This window comes from Dendropsophus ebraccatus, chromosome 12 (assembly GCF_027789765.1).
Source record: "Dendropsophus ebraccatus isolate aDenEbr1 chromosome 12, aDenEbr1.pat, whole genome shotgun sequence".
NCBI lineage: Eukaryota > Metazoa > Chordata > Amphibia > Anura > Hylidae > Dendropsophus > Dendropsophus ebraccatus.
In genome coordinates, this window is record NC_091465.1 from 5,280,188 (window position 1) to 5,304,918 (window position 24,731).

The window sequence follows — 24,731 nt, forward strand, 5'->3', positions numbered from 1 at the left end:
GCGAGCCCTGCCATAGCTTTATTTCTCCTGTATCTGTGACAGCTCGCGGATACACGCTGTAATCCTGTATATAAAGATGATGCTGGCAGCTCCTGAACTCCCATATTGTATAAGAAGTCTCTGAAGAAACTCCATTCCCTGAAGAGAGCGCATCAATATTGGATGATGACAATCTCACTGTTCAGCCATCAAAGCGGCGGATGTGACTGGCAGCGGCTGTCAGGTGGAAGCTGCCACTAATGACCAGTATGGGAGACACGTTTTACTGGGAGATGTGCAGGAAGTTATAAAGGGGCTGTCACACTGACTGATCACAGTGGGGGTCCCCGAGGTCAGACCCCACTGCTCACACATCCATAAGGATTTCAGGGCTCTAGTATTATGTGCTGCTGTTTCACCCCTATGTCACATGACCCCCGCGTGATAACACGGCCCCCCATGATGACACAGCCCCCGCATGATAACACGGCCCCCCATGATGACACAGCCCCCGCATGATAACACGGCCCCCCATGATGACACAGCCCCCGCATGATCACACGGCCCCCCATGATGACACAGCCCCCGCATGATCACACGGCCCCATATGATGACACAGCCCCCGCATGATAACACGGCCCCCCATGATGACACAGCCCCTGCATGGTAACACGGCCCCCCATGATGACACAGCCCCCGCATGATAACACGGCCCCCCATGATGATGCATTCATGGCGATCATTTCATAGCTTTATTATTATTAATGGGCAGTAAAGGGTTACTGAACACGACCGCAGAGCAAGGTACATTCTATTGGCCGGACTGCTTACAAACAATAGAAAAAAGATTTAAAAAAAAAAACTATTAAGAGGAAAGTTCTGGTGACAACCATGTGCTATAGTGAGCGGCGTATAGGGCGCAGTATGATCATAGGCCGTATACTATACAGGAAAGCTGTCCGTCTGATGTATTATAGGGCGCAGTATGATCATAGGCCGTATACTATACAGGGAAGCTGTCCGTCTGATGTATTATAGGGCGCAGTATGATCATAGGCCGTATACTATACAGGGAAGCTGTCCGTCTGATGTATTATAGGGCGCAGTATGATCATAGGCCGTATACTATACAGGGAAGCTGTCCGTCTGATGTATTATAGGGCGCAGTATGATCATAGGCCGTATACTATACAGGGAAGCTGTCCGTCTGATGTATTATAGGGCGCAGTATGATCATAGGCCGTATACTATACAGGGAAGCTGTCCGTCTGATGTGTTATAGGACGCAGTATGATCACAGACTGTATACGATACAGGGAAGCAGTCAGTCTGTTATAGAGCCGGAGTGATGTATACTACTGAGAGACAAAATAGAGAAAATATCCTAATGGATTCAGGTAATTCCTGCTTGCTCTCGGCTTAGGAGTCCGGGGGGCGGTCCTATCCTGTAAGTGTATTAGATGTCACTCAATCGGGAAAAGTATCAGCTACAAGGTGTTTTTCAGTCCAAACATCTTTAAATGCGTAAAAACACCCTCCATATGTCAAAACTGACATGTTTCAGGTACACTTAGCCCTTCATCATGGTGAGGGATTGCTGAGCTGTTTCCTCTACTTTGTTAGGGTATATGCACACAGAGTAATTGTCGCTGAAAACTCTGCGCAGAATCCGTCGCTCTCCCCCCACGCTCTCGCTTTCCTCTCCGCCAACTCCAATATATGCTCAAAAGGATGCTGGTTGACTTCAGAGAGATCAACCAAAAACACCACAGAGACACCATCAAGTGTCTTATCGTCAGTGTATTCTAGGACATTGCCCCTTGGGAAACCAAATATGCAAAAGAACACTGCAAAGATACAATCAAAGTCTCAAGTAATAAGCTAGTCAGACCTTCCTCCGGGAAGGAACAAACAAGCAAAGGAATGTCTCCAGTCAAGGAAACCACCCAATCAAGGTATCCATCCACAGACAGCTGTTTCGGGGTATTTGCCCCTCATCAGTGTGGAGTAGGATTCTGGCTAGTAAGTGCATGCAAAAGGACTGCATGCACTGGTTGACTTACTAGCATTGCTCCCACTTGGTTGGCTTGGCTTGGTTGTTTCTTCCCGGAGGAAGGTCTGGCTACCTCACTACGTTGAGACTCTGATGGTGTTTCTGCAGTGTTCTTTTGCATATTTGATTTCCAAGGGGCAATGTCCTAGAATACACTGATGTTGAGACACGGGATGGTGTCTCTGTGGTATTTTTGGTTGATCTCCCTGAGGTCAACCACTGTCCTTTTGCATGCATTACTAGGCATTGCTCCCACTAGCCAGAATCCTACTCCACACTGATGAGGGGCAAATACCCTGAAACAGCTGTCTGTGGATGGATACCTTGAAAGGTCTGGAAGGTCTGGCTAGCTCACTATGTTGAGACTCTGATGGTGTCTCTGGAGTGTTCTTTAGAATATCCAATATATGCTCAGGCGGATTCTGTAGTTCGCCCAAAGAACTGACAAGACAATTCTTTGGGCGGACAGTGAAATCCACCTAAGCATATAATGGAGCCTATGGAGCCAGCGGAGAGGGAAGCAGGAGCGCGCGGGGATGAGCGGCAGAGTTTTCGGCGACAACTACTCCATGTTCATATATCCTTATATTAGAAAAAGTGTCATCTGCATATATTTTGGGTAGGATCATTTACAATGTCTTTGGTGGAGCCCGCTGCTGGCCACACATCTAACAATGCTGTGTATGGGACCAAATGTCTCCTTACTGTTACCCCACTCTCTAAGATAAGTACCCAGGAATTAATTAGATAGATAGATGATTAGATAGATAGATGATTAGATAGATAGATAGATAGGAGATAGATAGATAGAAGATCGATAGATAGATAGATAGATAGATAGATAGATAGTCCACAGAAATCCGCAGCACTCCAACATGTGGTAAGAAAATTTATTCCATCAACACAGGTACAAAAATGGCGACGTTTCGACCCTCTCACAGGGTCATTCTCAGGCCTGAGAATGACCCTGTGAGAGGGTCGAAACGTCGCCATTTTTGTACCCGTGTTGATGGAATAAATTTTCTTACCACATGTTGGAGTGCTGCGGATTTCTGTGGACTGTGTTTGGGATCCCTTGCCAAGGGACTTTCTTCGCGGGCACCCACGCCTTTGCCCCCGGATGTGCGGCTTTTCTCTGGACTAGATAGATAGATAGATACATACATACAGTCATATGAAAAAGTTTGGGCACCCCTATTAATCTTAATCATTTTTAGTTATCAAAATTTGTGTTTTTGCAACAGCTATTTCAGCGTGATATATCTAATAACTGATGGACACAGTAATATTTCAGGATTGAAATGAGGTTTATTGTACTAACAGAAAATGTGCAATCTGCATTCAAACAAAATATGACAGGTGCAAAAGTCTGGGCACCTCAACAGAAAATTGACATTAATATTTCGTAGATCCTCCTTGTGCAAAAATCACAGCCTCTAGTCGCTTCCTGTAGGTGTGAATAAGTTCCTGGATCCTGGATAAAGGTATTTTTGACAATTCCTCTTTAGGTTACAAACCCACTTGCCGGATCTGCAGCGAGTCTCCATGCTGCGTTTTTGCAGCGAGACTCGCTGCAGATCCCGGCCCTATACTTTTAATGGCAGACAAACACGCAGCAGGGATGTACATCCCTGCTGCGAGTTTGTCTGCAGCCCACCCCATTAACCCCCCGGCCGCCGGAGCTGATACTTCACCTGATCCCGGCTCCGGCGGTTCCCGATGTCTTCAGCAAGCCGGAGCGGGGACCAGGTGAAGTATATGCTCCAGCCAGCCGCCCGCAGCCCCGGCCGCCCGATCGCCCCCCCCCCCCCCCCCCGCAGCCCCCCGATCGCCCCCCCGCAGCCCCGGCCGCCCGATCACCCCCCCCCTTTTTTTCTTGGAATGCTGTGTTTTTGCCACCATGCATAACACCTTTTTGTATGACCAAACAACTCAATCTTTGTTTCATCAGTCCACAGGACCTTCTTCCAAAATGAAGCTGGCTTTTCCAAATGTGCTTTTGCATCCCTGAGGTCACTCTGTTTGTGGCGTGCTTGCATCCCTCAGGCGACTGTTGGTGGCGTGCTTGCAGAAACGGCTTCTTTCGCAGCACTCTGCCATACAGCTTCTCCTTGTGCGTGGTGCACTGTATTGTTGACCGATGCACAGTGACACCATCTGCAGCAAGATGATGCTGCAGGTCTTTGGAGGTGGTCTGTGGATTGTCCTTCGGAGGTGGTCTGTGGATTGTCCTTCGGGGGTGGTCTGTAGATTGTCCTTTGGAGGTGGTCTGTAGATTGTCCTTTGGAGGTGGTCTGTGGATTGTCCTTTGGAGGTGGTCTGTGGATTGTCCTTTGGGGGTGGTCTGTGGATTGTCCTTTGGAGGTGGTCTGTGGATTGTCCTTTGGAGGTGGTCTGTGGATTGTCCTTTGGAGGTGGTCTGTGGATTGTCCTTTGGAGGTGGTCTGTGGATTGTCCTTTGGAGGTGGTCTGTGGATTGTCCTTTGGAGGTGGTCTGTGGATTGTCCTTTGGAGGTGGTCTGTGGATTGTCCTTTGGAGGTGGTCTGTGGATTGTCCTTTGGAGGTGGTCTGTGGATTGTCCTTTGGAGGTGGTCTGTGGATTGTCCTTTGGAGGTGGTCTGTGGATTGTCCTTTGGAGGTGGTCTGTGGATTGTCCTTTGGAGGTGGTCTGTGGATTGTCCTTGCCTATTCTCACCATTCTTCTTCTCTGTCTTTCTGATATTTTTCTTGGCCTGCCACTTCTGGGCTTAACAAGAACGGTCCCTGTGGTCTTCCATTCCCTTACTATGTTCCTCACAGTGGAAACTGACAGGTTAAATCTCTGAAACAACTTTTTGTATCCTTCCCCTGAACAACTAGGTTGGACAATCTTTGTTTTCAGATCCTTTGAGAGTTGTTTTGAGGAGCCCATGATGTGACTCTTCAGAGGAGATTCAAATAGGACAACAACGTGCAAGTGGCCACCTTATATACCTGTTCTCATGATTGGATAGACCTGGCTATGAAGTTCAAAGCTCAATGAGGTTACCAAACCAATTTAGTGCTTCAGTAATGGTGCGTTTACACAGGCAGATTTATCTGACAGATTTTTGAAGCCAAAGCCAGGAATGGACCATAAACAGGGAACGGGTCATAAAGGAAAGCCTGAGATTTCTCCTCTTTTCAAATCCATTCCTGGCTTTGGCTTCCAAAATCTGTCAGATAAATCTGCCTGTGTAAACACACCATAAGTCAGTAAAAAGTACTTATTAGTATTCAAATCAGGAAAATGATAAGGGTACCCAGACTTTTGCACCTGTCATATTTTGTTTGAATGCATATCGCACATTTTCTGTTAGTAGAATAAAACTCATTTCAATCCTGAAATATTACTGTGTCCATCAGTTATTAGATATATCACGCTGAAACAGCTGTTGCAAAAACCCAAATTTTGATAACAAAAAATGATTAAGATTAATAGGGGTGCCCAAACTTTTTCATATGACTATAGATCGTAGATAGATAGATAGATAGATAGATTAATAGATAGGAGATAGATAGGAGATAGGAGATAGGAGATAGATAGATAGATAGGAGATAGATAGATAGATAGATAGATAGATAGATAGATAGATAGATAGGAGATAGATAGATAGGAGATAGATAGATAGGAGATAGATAGATAGATAGATAGATAGATAGATAGGAGATAGATAGTAGATAGATAGATAGATAGATAGATAGATAGATAGATAGATAGATAGATAGATAGATAGGAGGTAGATAGATAGGAGATAGATAGGAGATAGATAGATAGATAGATAGATAGATAGGAGATAGATAGTAGATAGATAGATAGATAGATAGATAGATAGATAGATAGATAGATAGGAGATAGGAGATAGATAGATAGATAGATAGATAGATAGATATGAGATAGATAGGTAGGAGATAGATGGATAGATAGATAGATAGGAGATAGATGGATAGATAGGTAGATAGATAGATAGATAGATAGGAGATAGATAGATAGATAGATAGATAGGAGATAGATAGATAGATAGATAGATAGATAGATAGATAGATAGGAGATAGATAGATAGATAGATAGATAGGAGATAGATAGATAGATAGATAGATAGATAGATAGATAGATAGGAGATAGATAGGAGATAGATTGATAGATAGGAGATAGATAGGAGATAGATACTTAGATAGATAGATAGGAGATAGATAGATAGATAGATAGAAGATAGATAGATAGATAGATAGATAGGAGATAGATGGGAGATAGATAGATAGACACATAGATAGAGTAATCAGTGTCTGGAAGCTTTCCCTGGTTTCTGGCAGGGTGTCAGGGCTGATGTGGATGGGGCGGTGCGGGGTTGCGGAGTTGCAGGATTCCATCGCAGCAGATGTAAGTCATGTGGTTTTAGCTATGTGACATTGATTTCTTTTTTGTTTCAAAAGGTCAAATTTTGTCCAGCAATGGAAAATCTGATTATTCCGATGACTAAAACAGAATATTGCTTTAATTCAGCCTTATCATTCCCAGTAATGCAGATAAGCCCATAATGCCGTGATTATTAGAGGGAACCATATACTGTGCAGAGTTGGGGGGTGGGGGATCGGGGAGGGGCGATTGCGGAGTTGAACATCAGATATGGATTAAGATTATTCCACTGAAGCAGAAGGTAAAAGAAGATGAAGGGAACACATGAACATGGAGCGTACACGGCAGCACACGGGATGCCTATATACCACTCCTTGTAACCTTCACAATATTCACATACCGCCGTGCTATAGGGCACATAGCCTCAGGTTCCCACCTCCCTGACTGTGTAGCAGTGACCACCCACTTACAGTCCATAGGCTTAAAACGCTCAGCATCAGATTCCCGCTGTCTGCCCGCTCCGTGGAGCGGGCGGATACAGCAGGAGGACCGCCTGGAAAACTGGGATACAGCCTATGGCTACGGCTGTATCCCAGTTTTTCAGGCGGTCCTCCCGCTGGATCGGCCCGCTGCACGGAGCGGGCAGACAGCGGGAATCATTACCGAGAGTTCGGGTTCGTACCATCCCTAGAAAGGACACAAAACATGCCCAAAAACCTTTCCCATTCATGTTACTGGGACAGCTCCTGTCCATGAGTGCTTATATTTGGGGGAGTATTTTCTTGTGTGAAGAGGTCCCCAAAAAGTAGTTAACAGCGTGGACTGGGCAGCGGCAAGAACACCCCAGCGACGGCAGAATATTACCCCAAGTCACAGGCGTCCCAGTCCTCCAGCTTTGGCTCTCCAGGCATGATGGGCTCAGAGTTTGACCCCCCCTGGAGGGGCACAAGGGCTTCACCTCTATGAAACCGCCCGATACAACCTCTATATTTATGGATTAATAATGTATTGGGGTAATGAGTCATTTACAATGAGAGGCAGCAAAGAAAAATATATAAAAAACATAGAAAAAAACCTTGTATATAAAAACTGGAAAATAGATAAAACCAGCCCCTTGGGGATTTCTAAAAGGGAATGAGTCCGTAATAGAGTGGAAGAGCTGAGCGCTATATATAAACCTGTAAATGTATTCCATTGGAATAGTGGCCTCCTTATAAATGACTGTCTGGAGCCGTGTAATTAACGCCGCGTAACTGCCTGATAATGAAGGGTTACTATGGAAACCATAAAGAGCAGGCAGGCTGCGGGCGGAGGTGCCGGAGTGAAAATTATGTCATTATATCAGCAAAAAGAGACAAAAACTATCAAACACATAAAGTGCAGAGAGCCGCCATACTGCCAGGACTGGAGCCAACTATAGGAGGGTTATAGGGGCCGGCAACAAGTCTAGGAAAGGACGGGGAAATCAGCTCCACAACAATAGAACATAACAATAACAACAACATAAAATAACAATACAAGACATCAGAGTCCATGCTCCAGCTGAAGACATAACCTCCGACCTACAGGACAGAGACGGAAGCCGATATATCCAGCACTGGGATCCCAGCCCAAATCTCTACCAGTAGGAATGGAGCAACTACTCCATAGCACACCAGCACTACACCTCCCAGCAGGAATGGAATGTATGTACACAGTGACCTCACCAGCAGAATAGTGAGTGCAGCTCTGCAGTATAAGGCTATGTTCAGACTGCGTAAGAGACCGGCCATTCCGTGACCCAGCCGGGCCACAGAACGGCCGGTCTCTGAAAAGATAATCCCGGCAGGTACTGCAGTACCAACCGGATGATCTTTCCATCAAACTTCCCACTGCACACAATGGAGCGAGCGGCCGCAGACGCTTGCTCTATAGTGTGCACTGACAGGGTTTTCTACGGCGGCTATTCACTGAATAGCAGCCGCAGAAAACTGACATGTCCGTTTTCTACAGCGCAGCAAGAGATCCCGACTGGAGCGTATATTACGTTTACACGCTCCGGACGGGATTCCATAGAAGACAAGGCAACGTATCTTTTTGTAAAAAAATACAGCCGTTGTTGGCGATTGCAACGGCCGTACTTTTACCAAAAAATAAGTTGTGTGAACATAGCCTTATACAGGATGTAGCTCAGGATGAGTAATGTAATGTATGTACATAGTGACTCCGTTATTTGAAGATTAAAGAGGTAGTCTGAGAAAGATTTACTGATGAGCTCTTCCCAGGATCTCCAGGAGAGCAATAACTGATCAGCACTTGGCACTGCACAGATCAGCTGTTCAGCTCTGCATTATACACTGAACGGAGTTGGTCTCCACTCATTGTGTAGCGGTGGTGATGTATTCCTGCAGCACAGCTGCTATTCTCTTGAACGGGACCTGAGCTGCAGTTGTAAATCTCCATTGCTACACAATGATTGGAAACAAACTCCGTTCAGTATATACTGCAGCGCTGAACAGCTGACCTGCATGGGTTTGGATACCCTGCCGATCAGTTACTGATCAGCTACCCTGAGCTCCTCAGTTAAAGGGATTATCCAGCGCTACAAAAACATGGCCACTTTCCCCCTACTGTTGTCTCCAGATTGGGTGGGGTTTTGAAACTCAGTTCCATTGAAGTAAATGGAGCTTAATTGCAAACTGCACCTGAACTGGAGACAACAGTAGGGGGAAAAGTGGCCATGTTTTTGTACCGCTGGATAACCCCTTTAATTTTGCCCAGAATACCCCTTTAATCATATAAGCTGTACAATGTAACTTTCAAAACCTAAATCAGCAGTAGATGTGATCTAAAACAAGTTTGCTATTTACATTCATTATTATAATTTTTTTTAATTATTATGGAAAACACGGCACTTCCTGTTCGGACTTTTTTTTTCAAAGAGACTAAATACAGGAAGTCCCGTATTTCCCGGTCATCTGAGCGCTCACAGAGAAGGCAGTCATGTGATCGATGGACACACTAAGCCATGACTCTCTGTACTGGCCGGGACTTAATGTGTTTAGTCTCTTTTTTTTCAACTAACACAAGATGAAAAAGCTTCAGAAGACTGGACCTGGATACTGTAAGTATAGCTGTTATATAGCAGCCTTCAGGAGACTGGACCTGGATACTGTAAGTATAGCTGTTATATAGCAGCCTTCAGGAGACTGGACCTGGATACTGTAAGTATAGCTGTTATATAGCTGCCTTCAGGAGACTGGACCTGGATACAGTAAGTATAACTGTTATATAGCATCCTTCAGGAGACTGGGCCTGGATACTGTAAGTATAGCTGTTATATAGCAGCCTTCAGGAGACTGGACCTGGATACAGTAAGTATAGCTGTTATATAGCAGCCTTTAGGAGACTGGGCCTGGATACTGTAAGTATAGCTGTTATATAGCAGCCTTCAGGAGACTGGACCTGGATACTGTAAGTATAGCTGTTATATAGCAGCCTTCAGGAGACTGGACCTGGATACAGTAAGTATAGCTGTTATATAGAAGCCTTCAGGAGACTGGACCTGGATACAGTAAGTATAGCTGTTATATAGCTGCCTTCAGGAGACTGGACCTGTATACAGTAAGTATAGCTGTTATATAGCTGCCTTCAGGAGACTGGACCTGTATACAGTAAGTATAGCTGTTATATAGCAGCCTTTAGGAGACTGGACCTGGATACTGTAAGTATAGCTGATATATAGCTGCCTTCAGGAGACTGGACCTTTATACAGTAAGTATAGCTGTTATATAGCAGCCTTTAGGAGACTGGACCTGGATACAGTAAGTATAGCTGTTATATAGCAGCCTTCAGGAAAATGGACCTGGATACAGTAAGTATAGCTGGTATATAGCTGCCTCCAGGGGACTGGACCTGGATACAGTAAGTATAGCTGTTATATAGCAGTCACGAGACTGGGCCTGGATACTGTAAGTATAGCTGTCATATAGCTGCCTTCAGGAGACTGGACCTGGATACAGTAAGTATAGCTGTTATATAGCTGTCTGCAGGAGACTGGACCTGGATACAGTAAGTATAGCTGTTATATAGCTGCCTTCAGGAGAATGGACCTGGATACAGTAAGTATAGCTGTTATATAGCTGCCTTCAGGAGACTGGGCCTGGATACAGTAAGTGTAGCTGTTATATAGCAGCCTTCAGGAGAATGGACCTGGATACAGTAAGTATAGCTGTTATATAGCTGCCTTCAGGAGAATGGACCTGGATACAGTAAGTATAGCTGTTATATAGCAGCCTTCAGGAGACTGGACCTGGATACAGTAAGTATAGCTGTTATATAGCAGCCTTCAGGAGACTGGGCCTGGATACAGTAAGTGTAGCTGTTATATAGCAGCCTTCAGGAGAATGGACCTGGATACAGTAAGTATAGCTGTTATATAGCTGCCTTCAGGAGAATGGACCTGGATACAGTAAGTATAGCTGTTATATAGCTGCCTTCAGGAGAATGGACCTGGATACAGTAAGTATAGCTGTTATATAGCTGCCTTCAGGAGAATGGACCTGGATACAGTAAGTATAGCTGTTATATAGCTGCCTTCAGGAGACTGGACCTGTATACAGTAAGTATAGCTGTTATATAGCTGCCTTCAGGAGACTGGACCTGGATACAGTAAGTATAGCTGTTATATAGCTGCCTTCAGGAGACTGGGCCTGGATACTGTAAGTATAGCTGTTATATAGCTGCCTTCAGGAGACTGGACCTGGATACAGTAAGTATAGCTGTTATATAGCTGCCTGCAGGAGACTGGACCTGGATTTTGGCAACTTCAGCTTTGTTTTACAGATTACTATAAAAAAAGAAAATGTATATTGTTAACTAGCTTTATATCACATCTAGGGGTGATGTCGATTTTGAAAGTTATAATGACATGTACACCTTAATATTAGTTTTATTTTGTCATTTTTATTAGTGGCAAAATTGCCCCTTTGATTTGCTGCGGGGTGTCTCTTTCTAGTATATAATGTATCAGGAGCCCCAGTATTACACCCAGGCCGGTTCTCTCTGATCAGTGTCACCTCCCGCTCTTCATTAGAACATTATCTCCGCTGTATCTCATCCCGCCAGCGTTTTGCTTTTCCAATTTCCAGCTGCTGCGCAGACCCTGAATGGACACGCTCAGGAAGATTTGTTTAGAGCAGCAGGATTCCCAGTATTCACAATGAGATACGGAGAATGAAAGCGAGGAGGGGGAGGGCTACGTCTACATCTGCCGCCATTCTACAGATAATACGCAATAATTAGTGGCATGTGAGAAAATTGCCGCCATATAGACGAAGAACTGGTAGAATTGTAGAACTAGATATGGAGCGCATTTCCATGTACGGTGAAATTATGGGAGGACGGGGGGGGGGATAGTGCGGGCATTCAGGTGTGCTGGGGGTCTGCAGTCAGAACACAGGGGACCAGGGGGAGTTCATTACATAAAGTGTCAACAGAAAACAAGTTTTATTTTTCATTTTTGGTGATTTTTTTTTTTAAATTTTTTACTCACTACCTTGTTTTGTCTGTGATAATAAGGAGGAGGCTGCTGTAAAGTGATCTGTTCAGCAATAGAGTAGATTGAGAAAACAATACATGAAGCTCACAGCTCAGTCACCCCCTCCCTGTGGAATGACCTTTGCACAGGTCACACCCCTGGTCTTAAAGGGGTAGTTCATAAAAAAAATCTCTGGAACTTTCTGGCATCAGTTATTTGTAAGAAATTTGTTTTGGGTGAACTATCCCTATAAAGGGAACCTTCCAAGGGAACCTTCCACAGTCAGATCTGAAGGGATCACGCTATACTCACGTTCTGCTCATTGTAAATCTGGGAGTCCAATGAGTGATTGTAATTGGTGACTGACAACCGTTTCTGTAAGAGCCTGTGGGGCCGCCTAGCAGACTCAGAGCAAGCAGGTTACGAAAACAGCGCTACCCTTGTCCTCAGGTTGTGTCTGGTATTACAATTCAGCTCTATTCACTTCAATGGAACTGAGCTGCAAAATAACATCCAAATTGAGGACAGGAGAGGCGCTGTTTCTGGAAGAAAGCGGCTGAGTTTTTCTAAGCCTAATGAAAAAAATGAGCAATCCCATATAGTAATTGTCTCCTGCTCCATGACATGCAGCCTAAAGATGGGACCCCATAAACCTGTGGGTGTGCATATACCATCATGCACGCCAACTTCTAGCCATAGGAAGCCACACCTCTCCTGCCATTAAGCCACACCCACATTTAGACAAAATATGCAACTTTTTTCTAGTTTAGGAATTACATTGGGATGTGATTAATGGCTATAGATGTCCATTACGTTGCACCCCCTAGGAACAGGAAGGACTCCCCTCTGTTGTTTAAAGAGGAAAGCTACCACAAAGAAGGTTACAAATCTACTACTCCTACCAAAGGGCATTCTGGGAGTGCAATACATCCTGTCCCAGGCTTCACTTCTCCTGACGTTTCAGGAGGGCACCCGCACCCATGGAGGAGCAGCAGCGAAGTACAACTGGACAGAGCCAAGGAATGAGGCAAGAAGCTGTCAGGCTGCCCAGGAATCACATCTGCACACGTGTAGACCAAGCCGGCCGCCAACTGCAGCGAATCCCATGCATTTCTTATGTGGCGGCCTTACGACAGCATGCCAGATGTAGAGCACGGGCGCTGCGCTTGTTCTTCTTCTGCTTCCACCATGTTGAGTGAACTGAACATAATTGTGATAAAATATTAACTGAATAAGTAAAGTTTGACAGATCTCGGAGGCGGAAACCTTTTAACACTTTTTCTTCCAAATGTTGCATCTCATGGGAAAGCGCTTCACCTTGTACACAGAGAGATCTGCAAATGGAAGCCGGCCCAGAGGTCTATGAAGGTAGGTGGCCGCACTATGTATAACCTGCTTCCTCTCTATAAGGATATACAGGATGGACATACAGAGTAGTCGCCTATAGGTGGCGCTACAGAGACAGTTATCTTTAGGCTAAATCGTTAGATAATTACGAACCGTCTTGCCAAGCTCCGCCCCCATGACTTTAGCTTTGATATTTGAAGGGGTTGTCCGGTGTTGTAAAATATTTGAAGCCATGCTCACCTCTCCACACTCCTGTGGTCTCCTCCTGTGATGTCTCCAGGTGCCCCGCTGACTGCAGCCGCCGCCACTCATGAGATTAACTGGTCTTGGCAGAAAAAGCCCGCTCCGCCAATCACTGACTGAGACGGGACAGCAGCACGGCCAGTGATTGGCTGAGCAGCCCGTTATCTCAGAGGTAAAGGGAGCTGCCATCAGTGGGGGGCACCGGTGACCGGTAGGAGGAAACCAGGGGAGCGGCGGGAGGTAAGCATAGTCTCCTTTGCTTCCTATATAACAGCAGCAGTATATTAATAGTTGTCTAACGTCGGACAACCGCTTTAAGTTTCCTGGCTCTCTTGTCCTATCATGTGTCGAGTTACCTCAGGATCCTCTCCACCAATAGGAAGCTCCCTTGTAGTCTATAAGTAGAATTGGGGAGAGCCATGTGCTCAGACCCAGGTACAGTCAGTTCTTAATCTGACCCCTGCCAAGTGTCCTGAGGGTGTTCTTTCCAGAGCCTGGCCCTGCGGCAAGTGTCTCAATTAACTAAGTGTAAGCTGTTCCTGTTTTCTTCAAGTTACTGTAAGCCAGACTATGGCCTTCTAGGAGCTCCTAGAGGTTAACAACCATAGGCAAGAGAACCAGACCGGCCCGCTCTGAGGGGATTGCCGCTGACCACTTTGCCTCAGGTCCTAACAGTCTGCACAAGGACTTATCTGAAGTGGTTGGAGAAGTTGCTAAATGCCGACGTGTCCCGCTGTCTCTTCCTCCTCTTCCTCGGCATAAGGGGTTAGCTCTGCCAAGTCCTTCAACTCTGAGACCCGTATTGCTGGACCAGCCCCTCTCTGTACTCGACCAGCAATGACTGATATCTCCTGACTGTGAGTACGGGTTATTCTTATCTATATCTGAAGCCAAGGTTGTCAGAATCCAGTATAGCAGAGTGCTTTGCAATACGGATAGGTACCCTCCAGGTGGTCCCCTTGCCACAAGTACAAGTCTTCTAACCGTAACTCCCAGAGACTTTCCAAAACCTCAAGTATTAACTAACTCATCCGCTGTCGCAAGATATTCATAAACCCCTTAAAGGGAACTCGCAGGTGAGACTGAATCTCAAGCTCAAAACTGCACCTTGTGAACACAGTCACTGAAAAGTCATTGTACTGTGCCTTTAAAGAAGCACTCCGTTTGTTTAATTATTGGCCCCACTGCTGTAGGCCGACATGTATACTCACCTATGGAGCTATTCAATTCCTGCTGGTGCCCACATGACCTCTTCTCCGGCTGCCCGCATCTAAGGAGGCCAGAACGGCACCGGGGCACCAGTCATATAAGGTGATGGTCAGAGCTCCTCCCTGCACGTCACATGACATACCTACAAGACTCTCCCATAGAAGTCAATGAGTCATCTCCAGACAGTAGGTTCCTATAGACTGTGTGAATGCTGTAAAGCAGCACATCTCTAAATGTTATTCTAGTAATAAGAGCTGATCCCCTACCCAAACTGACCCCCCCCCCCCCACACACACACACACACACACAGCGCCCCCTACAGCACAACATTACAAGACACACTGCTGGCACAGTATTTATTGCTATTAGATTTCACAGTACAGCCGCCATATGCTTTTATATGAAAACAGAGACATATGGAGGCCCCATAGAAGTCACACATACAACACGGATTAGTAATACCGTCATATGCTTCAGGTCTTATACCGCCAGATACGGTGCAGAGCTGTAAACCTTGGACTGGTGTCTCACACACATAATACCAGTGACCCCAGTCCAGTCCCCATTGGCAGCTGTACCAGGGGCCTGGGGTGTCCGTACCAGAGCAGGAGAGAGAAAAGGGGCGGCTTCCCCTTTAAACTGAAGATGAGCGACACAAGAGAGAAGGAAGAACAACTAGAACCCATTGAAGCGTCTCGGAATCGGGGCTGAGAACAGCAGACGAATATGCAAATCAGCTGTTAATTAGCACACCTGCACATTAACAGCCAGAGCAGCAATCCCGCTCGCTCCCTGGTAAATATCGCAGTCAGCTGAGAGCAGCCATACACCGGGTGTGAGCTCTATTCTTATCCCCAGCCACTGAGGTGCTGTTAGAGGCTCACTGCTTGTAAGAGAGACGTCTGGGTATGTATCTTACAACTACACGATCAGTAATGTATGTCCACAGTGACCCCACCAGCAGAATAGTGATCGCAGCTGTAAAGTATAATACAGGATGTAACGCAGGATCAGTAATGTAATGTATGTACACAGTGACCCCACCAGCAGAATAGTGAGTGCAGCTCTGGAGTATAATACAGGATCAGTAATGTAATGTATGTACACAGTGATCTCACCAGCAGAATAGTGAGTGCAGCTCTGGGGTATAATACAGGATGTAACTCAGGATCAGTAATGTAATGTGTGTACACAGTGACCCCACCAGCAGAATAGTGAGTGCAGCTCTGGAGTATAATACAGGATCAGTAATGTAATGTATGTACACAGTGATCTCAATAGCAGAATAGTAAGTGCAGCTCTGGAGTATAATACAGGATGTAACTCAGGATCAGTAATGTAATGTGTGTACACAGTGACCCCACCAGCAGAATAGTGAGTGCAGCTCTGGGATATAATACAGGATGTAACTCAGGATCAGTAATGTAATGTATGTACACAGTGACCCTACCAGCAGAATAGAGAGTGCAGCTCTGGAGTATGATACAGGATGTAACTCAGGATCAGTATGTATGTACACAGTGATCTCGACAACAGAATAGTGAGTGCAGCTCTGGAGTATATTACAGGATGTAACTTAGGATCAGTAACATAATCAGTGAATTTACAGTATAAATGAAGTGAATCTCTTTGTTAGCTCGGCCATCTGCTTTTCAGCCGGCTGCCTTTAAAGCCTTTGCTGCTCCGCCCCAGATGGCTGGAAAAGCTGCATCCAGTCCTGGGGAACTTCAGCCAGGACTGGATCCAGCTTTCTCAGCCATCCGGAGCAGAGCGGCATGGACTTCAAAGGCAGCAAATGACATTACTGATCCTGAGTTACAGGTAATGTATGGACACTGCGGGGGGATTGATGAAAGATGTGTCTGGCACAGATCAGCAAAGAGCCACCTGGTCTGCTGGAAACAAATACCACATACTATATGTATGTATGTATATATATATGTATATATACATATATACACACACACACACACACACATACACACACATATATACATTCACTTGTTATCCATCACTGCAATCTGTATAGTAAAATATCCAGGAACTCACCTCCATGTACGTAACCCAGCAGAGTGCAGTCAGACGGTCCCACTAAATGAATAAGACTGGACTGACTGTATCCCACAGTGTACGGCTCTAAAAAACAACAAAAACACACAGTTATACTGTCATCTAGGGCAATGTACGGCTGTACAGAAATTACACCAACTATACATACAATATTACGGTAGGACAGAACAATAGAACAGCGACCAGTCATCTTAGGATTAAAAAACCATCAGCTTCTCTTACAACCAGCGCCACTCTTGTCCACAGTGTGTGTGCAGTACTGCAGGTCCGTGGAGTTGTAATACCACACACAACCTCAGGACAGGGGTGGCGCTGTTTTGAAGAGACAGCAGCTAAATGATTCTTATGCTGGCCGATCCCTTTAAGGGACGGTTTTCTCTGAGCCCAGTACAATACACAGATGTTATACACCGACGGCTCATCAAGCATAACCCAGTGAATGGCTAATGCATTGGTTTGTTTTAATTTGCTGAGTGAGAAGGATTTTGCAGGCGCGCAGCGTACCCTGTGACATTCCCGGGTGATGAAGAAATTGCTGTAATTCCCAGGCAGGAGCCGTCTGTCATCCCGGACTGTCATTGTCTTTGCATGATGAAGCTGGGAGACTAATATCTGATGCTGCATCCTGTTACATGGAGAGGCTTCACCTGAATCATGTACAGAGCGGCCAGGGGTGAGCCAGGGAATATCATCAAAACGCTGATCTATTGTGCTGAGGACTGATCAATGCACCAGCGATAATGGTCACAGCTATTTGTAATGATACAATGAAGTCGGGACGCAATGGACGAGGAAACTTCATTGTGACAAACCATGGATGATTATGGATGATCTGGTATCAATACAGTATACAGCGTCTCCAGGAGGACCCCTACCCAGCGTAACTATTCATGAGCTTCATAAAGAGCTACCAAGCACACAGAGCATTGCCTAGGCCGGCCACAGACTGACTGCAGCTCACTGGAGACAATACTGAGGTCTTAAGTGACCAAAAAACTGCAGATCTGCTGCAGGTTTGTTGAGGATTTTGACTTCCCTACTGAAGTTAAAGGGGAACTCCAGCATAAAATAATTCTTTCAACTGTCCAGAGCAGCAGCAAATCCCCATAGAAAACCTCTCCTGCTCTGGACAGTTCCTGACATGGACAGAGGTGGCAGCAGAGAGCGCTGTGTCAGACTGGAGAGAGTACACCACTTCCTGCAGGACATACAGCAACTGATAAGTACCGGAAGACTGGAGAGTTTTTTTTATAGAAGTAAATTACAAATCTGTATAACTTTCTGACACCAGTTAATTTAAAAGACATTCTTTTCTCTAGGGTACCCCTTTAATTGGATGCATTCATGTGAACATATCCTTAAAGGGAACCTGCCACATTTAAAATAAATCCAATCTACCAGCATCATGTTATAGAGTTAAGGTGCAGAGGAGACCGATATATACTTTTCTGGGAAAAGATTCGGTAGAATTTATAATTCATTGATATAAACCTCCACTCATTCTGGACTTAATCACTGATAAGGACCGCCCACTGGACTCCTAAGCCAATAATAAGCAGGCCTTTAGATTAATAAATATCATTCTGCTCTGTAACATGATAAGCATGCTAGGGCTTAGGGATGTTATCCCCTCACAGAGGATAGCTAGAGACCAATTATATATATATATATATATATATATATATATATATATATATATATATTGGATAAGATTCTGAGGCCCATCTATATAGAACATGCACATGTCCTCTAATGACTGGATCATCATTGCACACTGGACAAAACATTAACATTTAATAAGTAATTTAAGACATCCCATGAGGGACAGACCCTAGTGGAAAGTTATTGGCTGCGAATGGGGCGGCCACCAGGTAATAATCTATAAAACATATTAGTTATAGATTGATGGGCGTCCAACCATTGAGACATCTCCCAATCATGAGTATGAGGGACTGACTCTCCAAGCCCTTCCCGGTCACTGGCAGTCCAAGCCCTTCCCGGTCACTGGCAGTCCAAGCCCTTCCCGGTCACTGGCAGTCCAAGCCCTTCCCGGTCACTGGCAGTCCAAGCCCTTCCCGGTCACTGGCAGTCCAAGCCCTTCCCGGTCACTGACAGCCCAAGCCCTTCCCGATCACTGACAGCCCAAGCCCTTCCCGGTCACTGGCAGCCCAAGCCCTTCCCGGTCACTGGCACTCCAAGCCCTTCCCGGTCACTGGCACTCCAAGCCCTTCCCGGTCACTGACACTCCAAGCCCTTCCCGGTCACTGACACTCCAAGCCCTTCCCGGTCACTGACACTCCAAGCCCTTCCCGGTCACTGACACTCCAAGCCCTTCCCGGTCACTGACACTCCAAGCCCTTCCCGGTCACTGACACTCCAAGCCCTTCCCGGTCACTGACACTCCAAGCCCTTCCCGGTCACTGACACTCCAAGCCCTTCCCGGTCACTGACACTCCAAGCCCTTCCCGGTCACTGACACTCCAAGCCCTTCCCGGTCACTGACACTCCAAGCCCTTCCCGGTCACTGACACTCCAAGCCCTTCCCGGTCACTGACACTCCAAGCCCTTCCCGGTCACTGACACTCCAAGCCCTTCCCGGTCACTGACACTCCAAGCCCTTCCCGGTCACTGACACTCCAAGCCCTTCCCGGTCACTGACACTCCAAGCCCTTCCCGGTCACTGACACTCCAAGCCCTTCCCGGTCACTGACACTCCAAGCCCTTCCCGGTCACTGGCAGTCCAAGCCCTTCCCGGTCACTGACAGTCCAAGCCCTTCCCGGTCACTGGCAGTCCTAGCCCTTCCCAGTCACTGGCAGTCCAAGCCCTTCCCGGTCACTGGCAGTCCAAGCCCTTCCCGGTCACTGGCAGTCCAAGCCCTTCCCGGTCACTGACACTCCAAGCCCTTCCCGGTCACTGACACTCCAAGCCCTTCCCAGCCACTGACACTCCAAGCCCTTCCCGGTCACTGACACTCCAAGCCCTTCCCGGTCACTGACACTCCAAGCCCTTCCCGGTCACTGACACTCCAAGTCCTTCCCGGTCATTGACACTCCAAGCCCTTCCCGGTCACTGACAGTGGGGGAGTAGACAACAATGGATAACGCCTTCCAACATCAACTAGGCAAAACTTGTCATTGTCTCCATTTCGGGGGGTGGGACCAGAGCTGGGCGGCCTATATCTTGTATTACTGGCAATCACAGCACAAACTCCTCACTGCTCTGCCATAAAATAGTGCTTGAGTGAGTCCACTGGACTGAACAGGCTGCACTGTATTGGAGGATGATGGATGACAGATAGATGACTGGTGGTAACAGGGAAGGAGATACACTAAGTACCGAACCGCTGCTGCTAATAATCACAGGCCTGCCTGGGAAATTACATTCAGGGAGCAGCACTGTGTACATACAGTAGTACTGACACTGCTATTCACACAAGGGACAGCTACCCAGAACTTTATGCGCAGTGACCAATGAAAGGGAAGCTCCAAATTACCTTTCAGGGACAGTGTGGATCCTCCTGTGGAGGTACACAGGCTCATGGAGTGTAGGTATACAGCTTTCTCTTCCACATATCACTAATTAAGACCCTGTCCCATCTCCTGTGCTCTGTCTTGGTGTTTTAGTTGTTAGAGACAGAATTCCCCTAACAACAGCTAGTGGACAGAAAATTGCACTAAGGGGCAGGACTTTAGGACTTCCTGGGTAAGGAGAGATTTTTTTGGTAAATTAAGTGATTTACAGTACTAAATGGAATAATGTAGGCTACAGGACGGAGGGACCATTGTGACCATTACATCTGTGCACCCTCAAGGTGCTATTCTGGAGAGGTGCAGCAGTACAGGGTTTCAGCACCTTTACTTTCAGTTTTTTCCTTGGGAATATGAAGTTATGGATGGAAAAGGCTGCAGTTATTACAATGCTGGAGGTAGAGGCCGTCTAGTAAAATACAGCTGGCTGAACACCTTATGGCACAATACCACAACTCCCGAGCAAAAGTGGCCAACGCTAACACCAGGGAAAAAACAGGATCAGCAACTGAGCAGATTCACTTAGAAATATTCAACGTTCATCCAATTCTTTCACGGCTCAAGAAAACTTTTCTCACTATGTAATTTTCCATTGGGTCATAGACGGCATTTGCTTTATCCATACACGCAAACACCTGGACATCCGTATAGCCGTCACTTACCTTTATTCAGTCTGTCTGAAGCAATAATGTTACGGACAAGAAAGAAAATATATGTGAGTATCACTTCTGCCAAGTTGTCCTTCACAATACAGCAGTGTCACAATACAGCAGTGTCACAATACAGCAGTATTCCTTTATTCTGGCATTCATGGGTCCTAACGAACGCGTAGCGGGGTTGCGGTTCAGTAACGTTCAAACCCGAACGCTCGGGATTCGATTCCCAGGGTCTGGAGAAGTTGGATGGAAACCTAGGGGGTCCAGGAAAATATGGATATAGTCACAGGCAGCATCCATGTTTTCCCGGCAGCCCTAAGGGGGCATCCAATTTCTCGAGACACCGGGTGCTGAGCGTTTGGTTTTGGAGAACGTTGCTGAACCCTAACAGATGCCGGATTATCTAACATGCCTAATTATCAGATACTGCTAGACAAGAAGGCCTAATGTGAGGAGAAGAACCAGACAGAACTACTATCTTTAGTGTTAGTTAAAGACAGAGGCCTTCTTGACCTTTTTCTACTAATCCTGAACACATCCTCATTAGAGATGAGCGAACCTGGAGCAGCTGGAGTCGATACGAACCTAAACTTTCGGTATGTGATTAGCGGTGGCTGCTGAAGTTGGATAAAGCCCTAAGGCTATGTGAAAAACATGGATATAGTCATTGGCTGTATCCATGTTTTCCAGATAACCTTAGAGCTTTATCCAAGTTCAGCAGCCCCAGCTAATCAAATGCCGAAAGTTCGGGTTCGGATGGACTCAAACCCGAACCCGGTTCGCTCATCTCTAATCCTCATCTACAGGGTCCACAGAGGCACTATACCTCTACAGGTTGCAGCATTTTAGTGGTCTGAATCCCACCCACTTACTGTAGCTGTGAAAATGTTATTCCTATACATTGTACAGAGTTAATATTTTGGTAAGGGGGGTCCTCCTCTGGGTGTGGGGTCTGTTTCTGAACGCAGCATGGGCCCCACTGATTTCATCATGTCCTGGTTTATTTCCCCTGTGGAGGTGCTGTAGGAATCTATAAGATTCCAGGAATGGTTATTAGTGGACTCTATCACTGCTCGCCATAGACAACCCTCTTATAGGGCTATTTCAGGGCTTCTTTTATAATATATGTTGCTGGGGACAGATTAAACTTAAAAAAAAAAAAAAAAAATAGACTTGCCCACCCGATCCCCTCTGTCCTCCATGTTCGTCTTTATCCAGTGCCGGCATCTTCAGTCTTCTTCCTGGTTCTATGCAGGACCTGCTCATTCAGCCAATCACTGGCTGCAGAGTTGTCCTGTCACGGCCACTAATTGGCTGGGTTGGCAGGTCCTGCACCATCTCAGAAGCAGACATAAGATGGGGGACTGGATGCAGCAGAATGGGAAATGTGGGGATCTGCAGGGAGGACGGGACTAAGTAAGTAGAGGGTTTTTTCTATACTAACCCATCCCCAACAAGATTTTAAAAAAAACGCTGGTAATCTCATCAAAACTTTTATTAGGTGATAGAGAACACACGAGTTTACACACACAGATAATTGACAGATTTATCTGACAGATTTTTGAAGCCAAAGCCAGGAGTGGATTAGAAAAGAGGAGAACTCTCAGTCTGTTCCCTGCTTATAGTCTGTTCCTGGTTTTGGCTTAAAAAATCTGTCAGATATTTGTGTGTAAACGCAGCCTAAGTAGGTGCACTGCATTAGTAAATTTGCTTAGTTTTGCTTTTTGGCCTCTTTCTCTTCCTGAATAGTTGACAGCATGCTGCCTAGGTTCCAATGGTTTCTGCTCTGAGAGCGGTGGCCGGGCTGTGACATCACTTGGGTGGTCGGGACCTCGAGAGCAGTAAGTATCCAGTTTTCCCCCATGTCTTTAAGGCTTGTGGATTGTCCCTGGAGACGTGTATCCTCAGTGAGAGACACAGTGATGCTGCGCTGATTCAGTGCCGCTGCGTCCCGTTCTCGCTGTACCCCACTAAATCAGGAAGTGAGAGGGGAGTCGGCTGTGCCGAGCTGAACCTTCATCAGCTGATACCCCTTTAAGTAGTCTGATTCCCCCAATAAAAACATTATCTGATTGTTCTATAAGCGGCCCCCACGATATTCTGTACCGTAAAGCTGCTGCGGAGCTCTCCTAAAGTAGGTAATAAAAAATCCTCAGGTACAAGTCATCATGAGAAGCCTGGAGCCCAGCGGCAACAGCGGCATCAATCTCGATCTAGTACAAGATTAGTCTTCCTGTTATATAAATGTCCAATATTTTTCGTATTACCCACCAGTGTCAGTACCCACAGGAACGGCAGAAGCAATAAGCGCTGGCGGCGGCCGCAGATGAGATCTGGTTACCACAGAGATCTCAAACTTCACTCTCAAGGTACAAAGACATAAAGCGCTCGATTTGGGACATCAGAGCGGAGTCATGTGGTTTCTGTTTACCCGAATCTACGCAGACAATAAACACTCGAAGAATCGCCAACGAGGCCCGGACCGCCGCCAATGGTGTTATAGTTATGGTCTCAGGTTACAGGACACAATCTGGGTCATTTTACCCAAAAACAAGGAGTGTCACACAATCACCTTAACAAGCTTCGTCTTACAGCTACCTACTCATTGATAAATCAGTTATTGCGTCATGAACGTTCTCTTTATAATAATCAATAGATGGTGAGATCACTCCAAAAGAAATAAAATTAAATTTTTTGAAATTTTTCCCCCCTACCAACCAGGTCCTCTTTCTTCTCCTACGACTGTTATGCAGCCCCTGGCACTAGCTGATCATGGAGGTGGGCTGGCACCCCGCCCCCGCAGAACCTCTGTCACTTCAGCACACACATTGTAGGTCCTTCTTACCCAACGTCAGCCCCTTCCTGCCCATGACAGCCCACAGCACTGATGCAGTATCCATCAGCAACGCTATAGAAAGGTCCTGGATGACAATTATAATGTGACCTAAGTAGCCCCATAATACAGTCATATCCCTCTGCCTTCATAGTTAATATGTACCTTATTTGCAGGAGGGAGTGGGGCAGGGAAAACCATGTGATACAGGTCAGATACAGGTAAGCGGCTTCACCTGGAATGACTAATATCTCATTTTTGGTAGGTACCAGACAACCCCCTAATCTATGTAAATAGAGTACAGGGGAGGCAATGAGCTCATAGACATCCATGTATATATGATTTACTAACTATTTTCTTGTAAGACATTTCTATAATGCTGACAGAACTGATAGGGGAAGCCTTAGAGGTCGGCTGTCCCCACCCACACACTGCTGATGCACATTCATACAGAATACATGGGGTAAGCAGGACTCTCAGACTTCACCTGGGAGCCATTGCAATGTCATAACAGCTTTATATCCAATCTGGTTTATTTTCTATATACGCACGCCTTTTAGAAATGAACACATCTGTGCAATGCCAACTGCAGCCAATCAGAGAGGGGATGAAAAAAGCTCCACCCCTGAGGAGCCCATTTTTAAGGAGTTAGGGCGGCAGGTTGATTTTGCTGAGTATATTTGTTCGGCCTTCCTGATGGACACTTTTGAAGGCTTAAAAGAGTAGTCCGGTGAAAAACCTTTTTTCAGTAAATAAAACATATTACAAAATTATACAACATTGTAATGTGTGTTATTTATGAAAATGGCCCCCTTCCCCATGTTTACACCCCCCACCCCGACATTTGACCGGGAAGTGTAATACTGCATACTCATGTAATCACTGCCGACCCCTTCAGGGCCGGCCGCCATCTTGGGAC

The 24,731-nt window shown here is 46.0% G+C and overlaps 1 protein-coding gene across 3 annotated transcripts in view; it reads right to left on the reverse strand.

Annotated features, from left to right (window-relative positions):
* The window catches only part of ACOT7 (acyl-CoA thioesterase 7), a 124,895-nt gene that overhangs the window by 41,129 nt on the left and 59,035 nt on the right, over positions 1-24,731 (reverse strand). For 2 of the 3 annotated variants that reach the window (XR_011359214.1, XM_069947380.1), the window contains exon 7: positions 16,775-16,861. The exons of the other annotated variant lie outside the window; for it this stretch is intronic. Coding sequence is in view for 1 of the 2 variants with exons in the window: in XM_069947380.1 (XP_069803481.1) it covers positions 16,775-16,861 (87 nt within the window). In the remaining variant the exon portion in view is untranslated. The remainder of the gene's footprint in view (positions 1-16,774; positions 16,862-24,731) is intronic. 3 annotated transcript variants of the gene reach the window in all.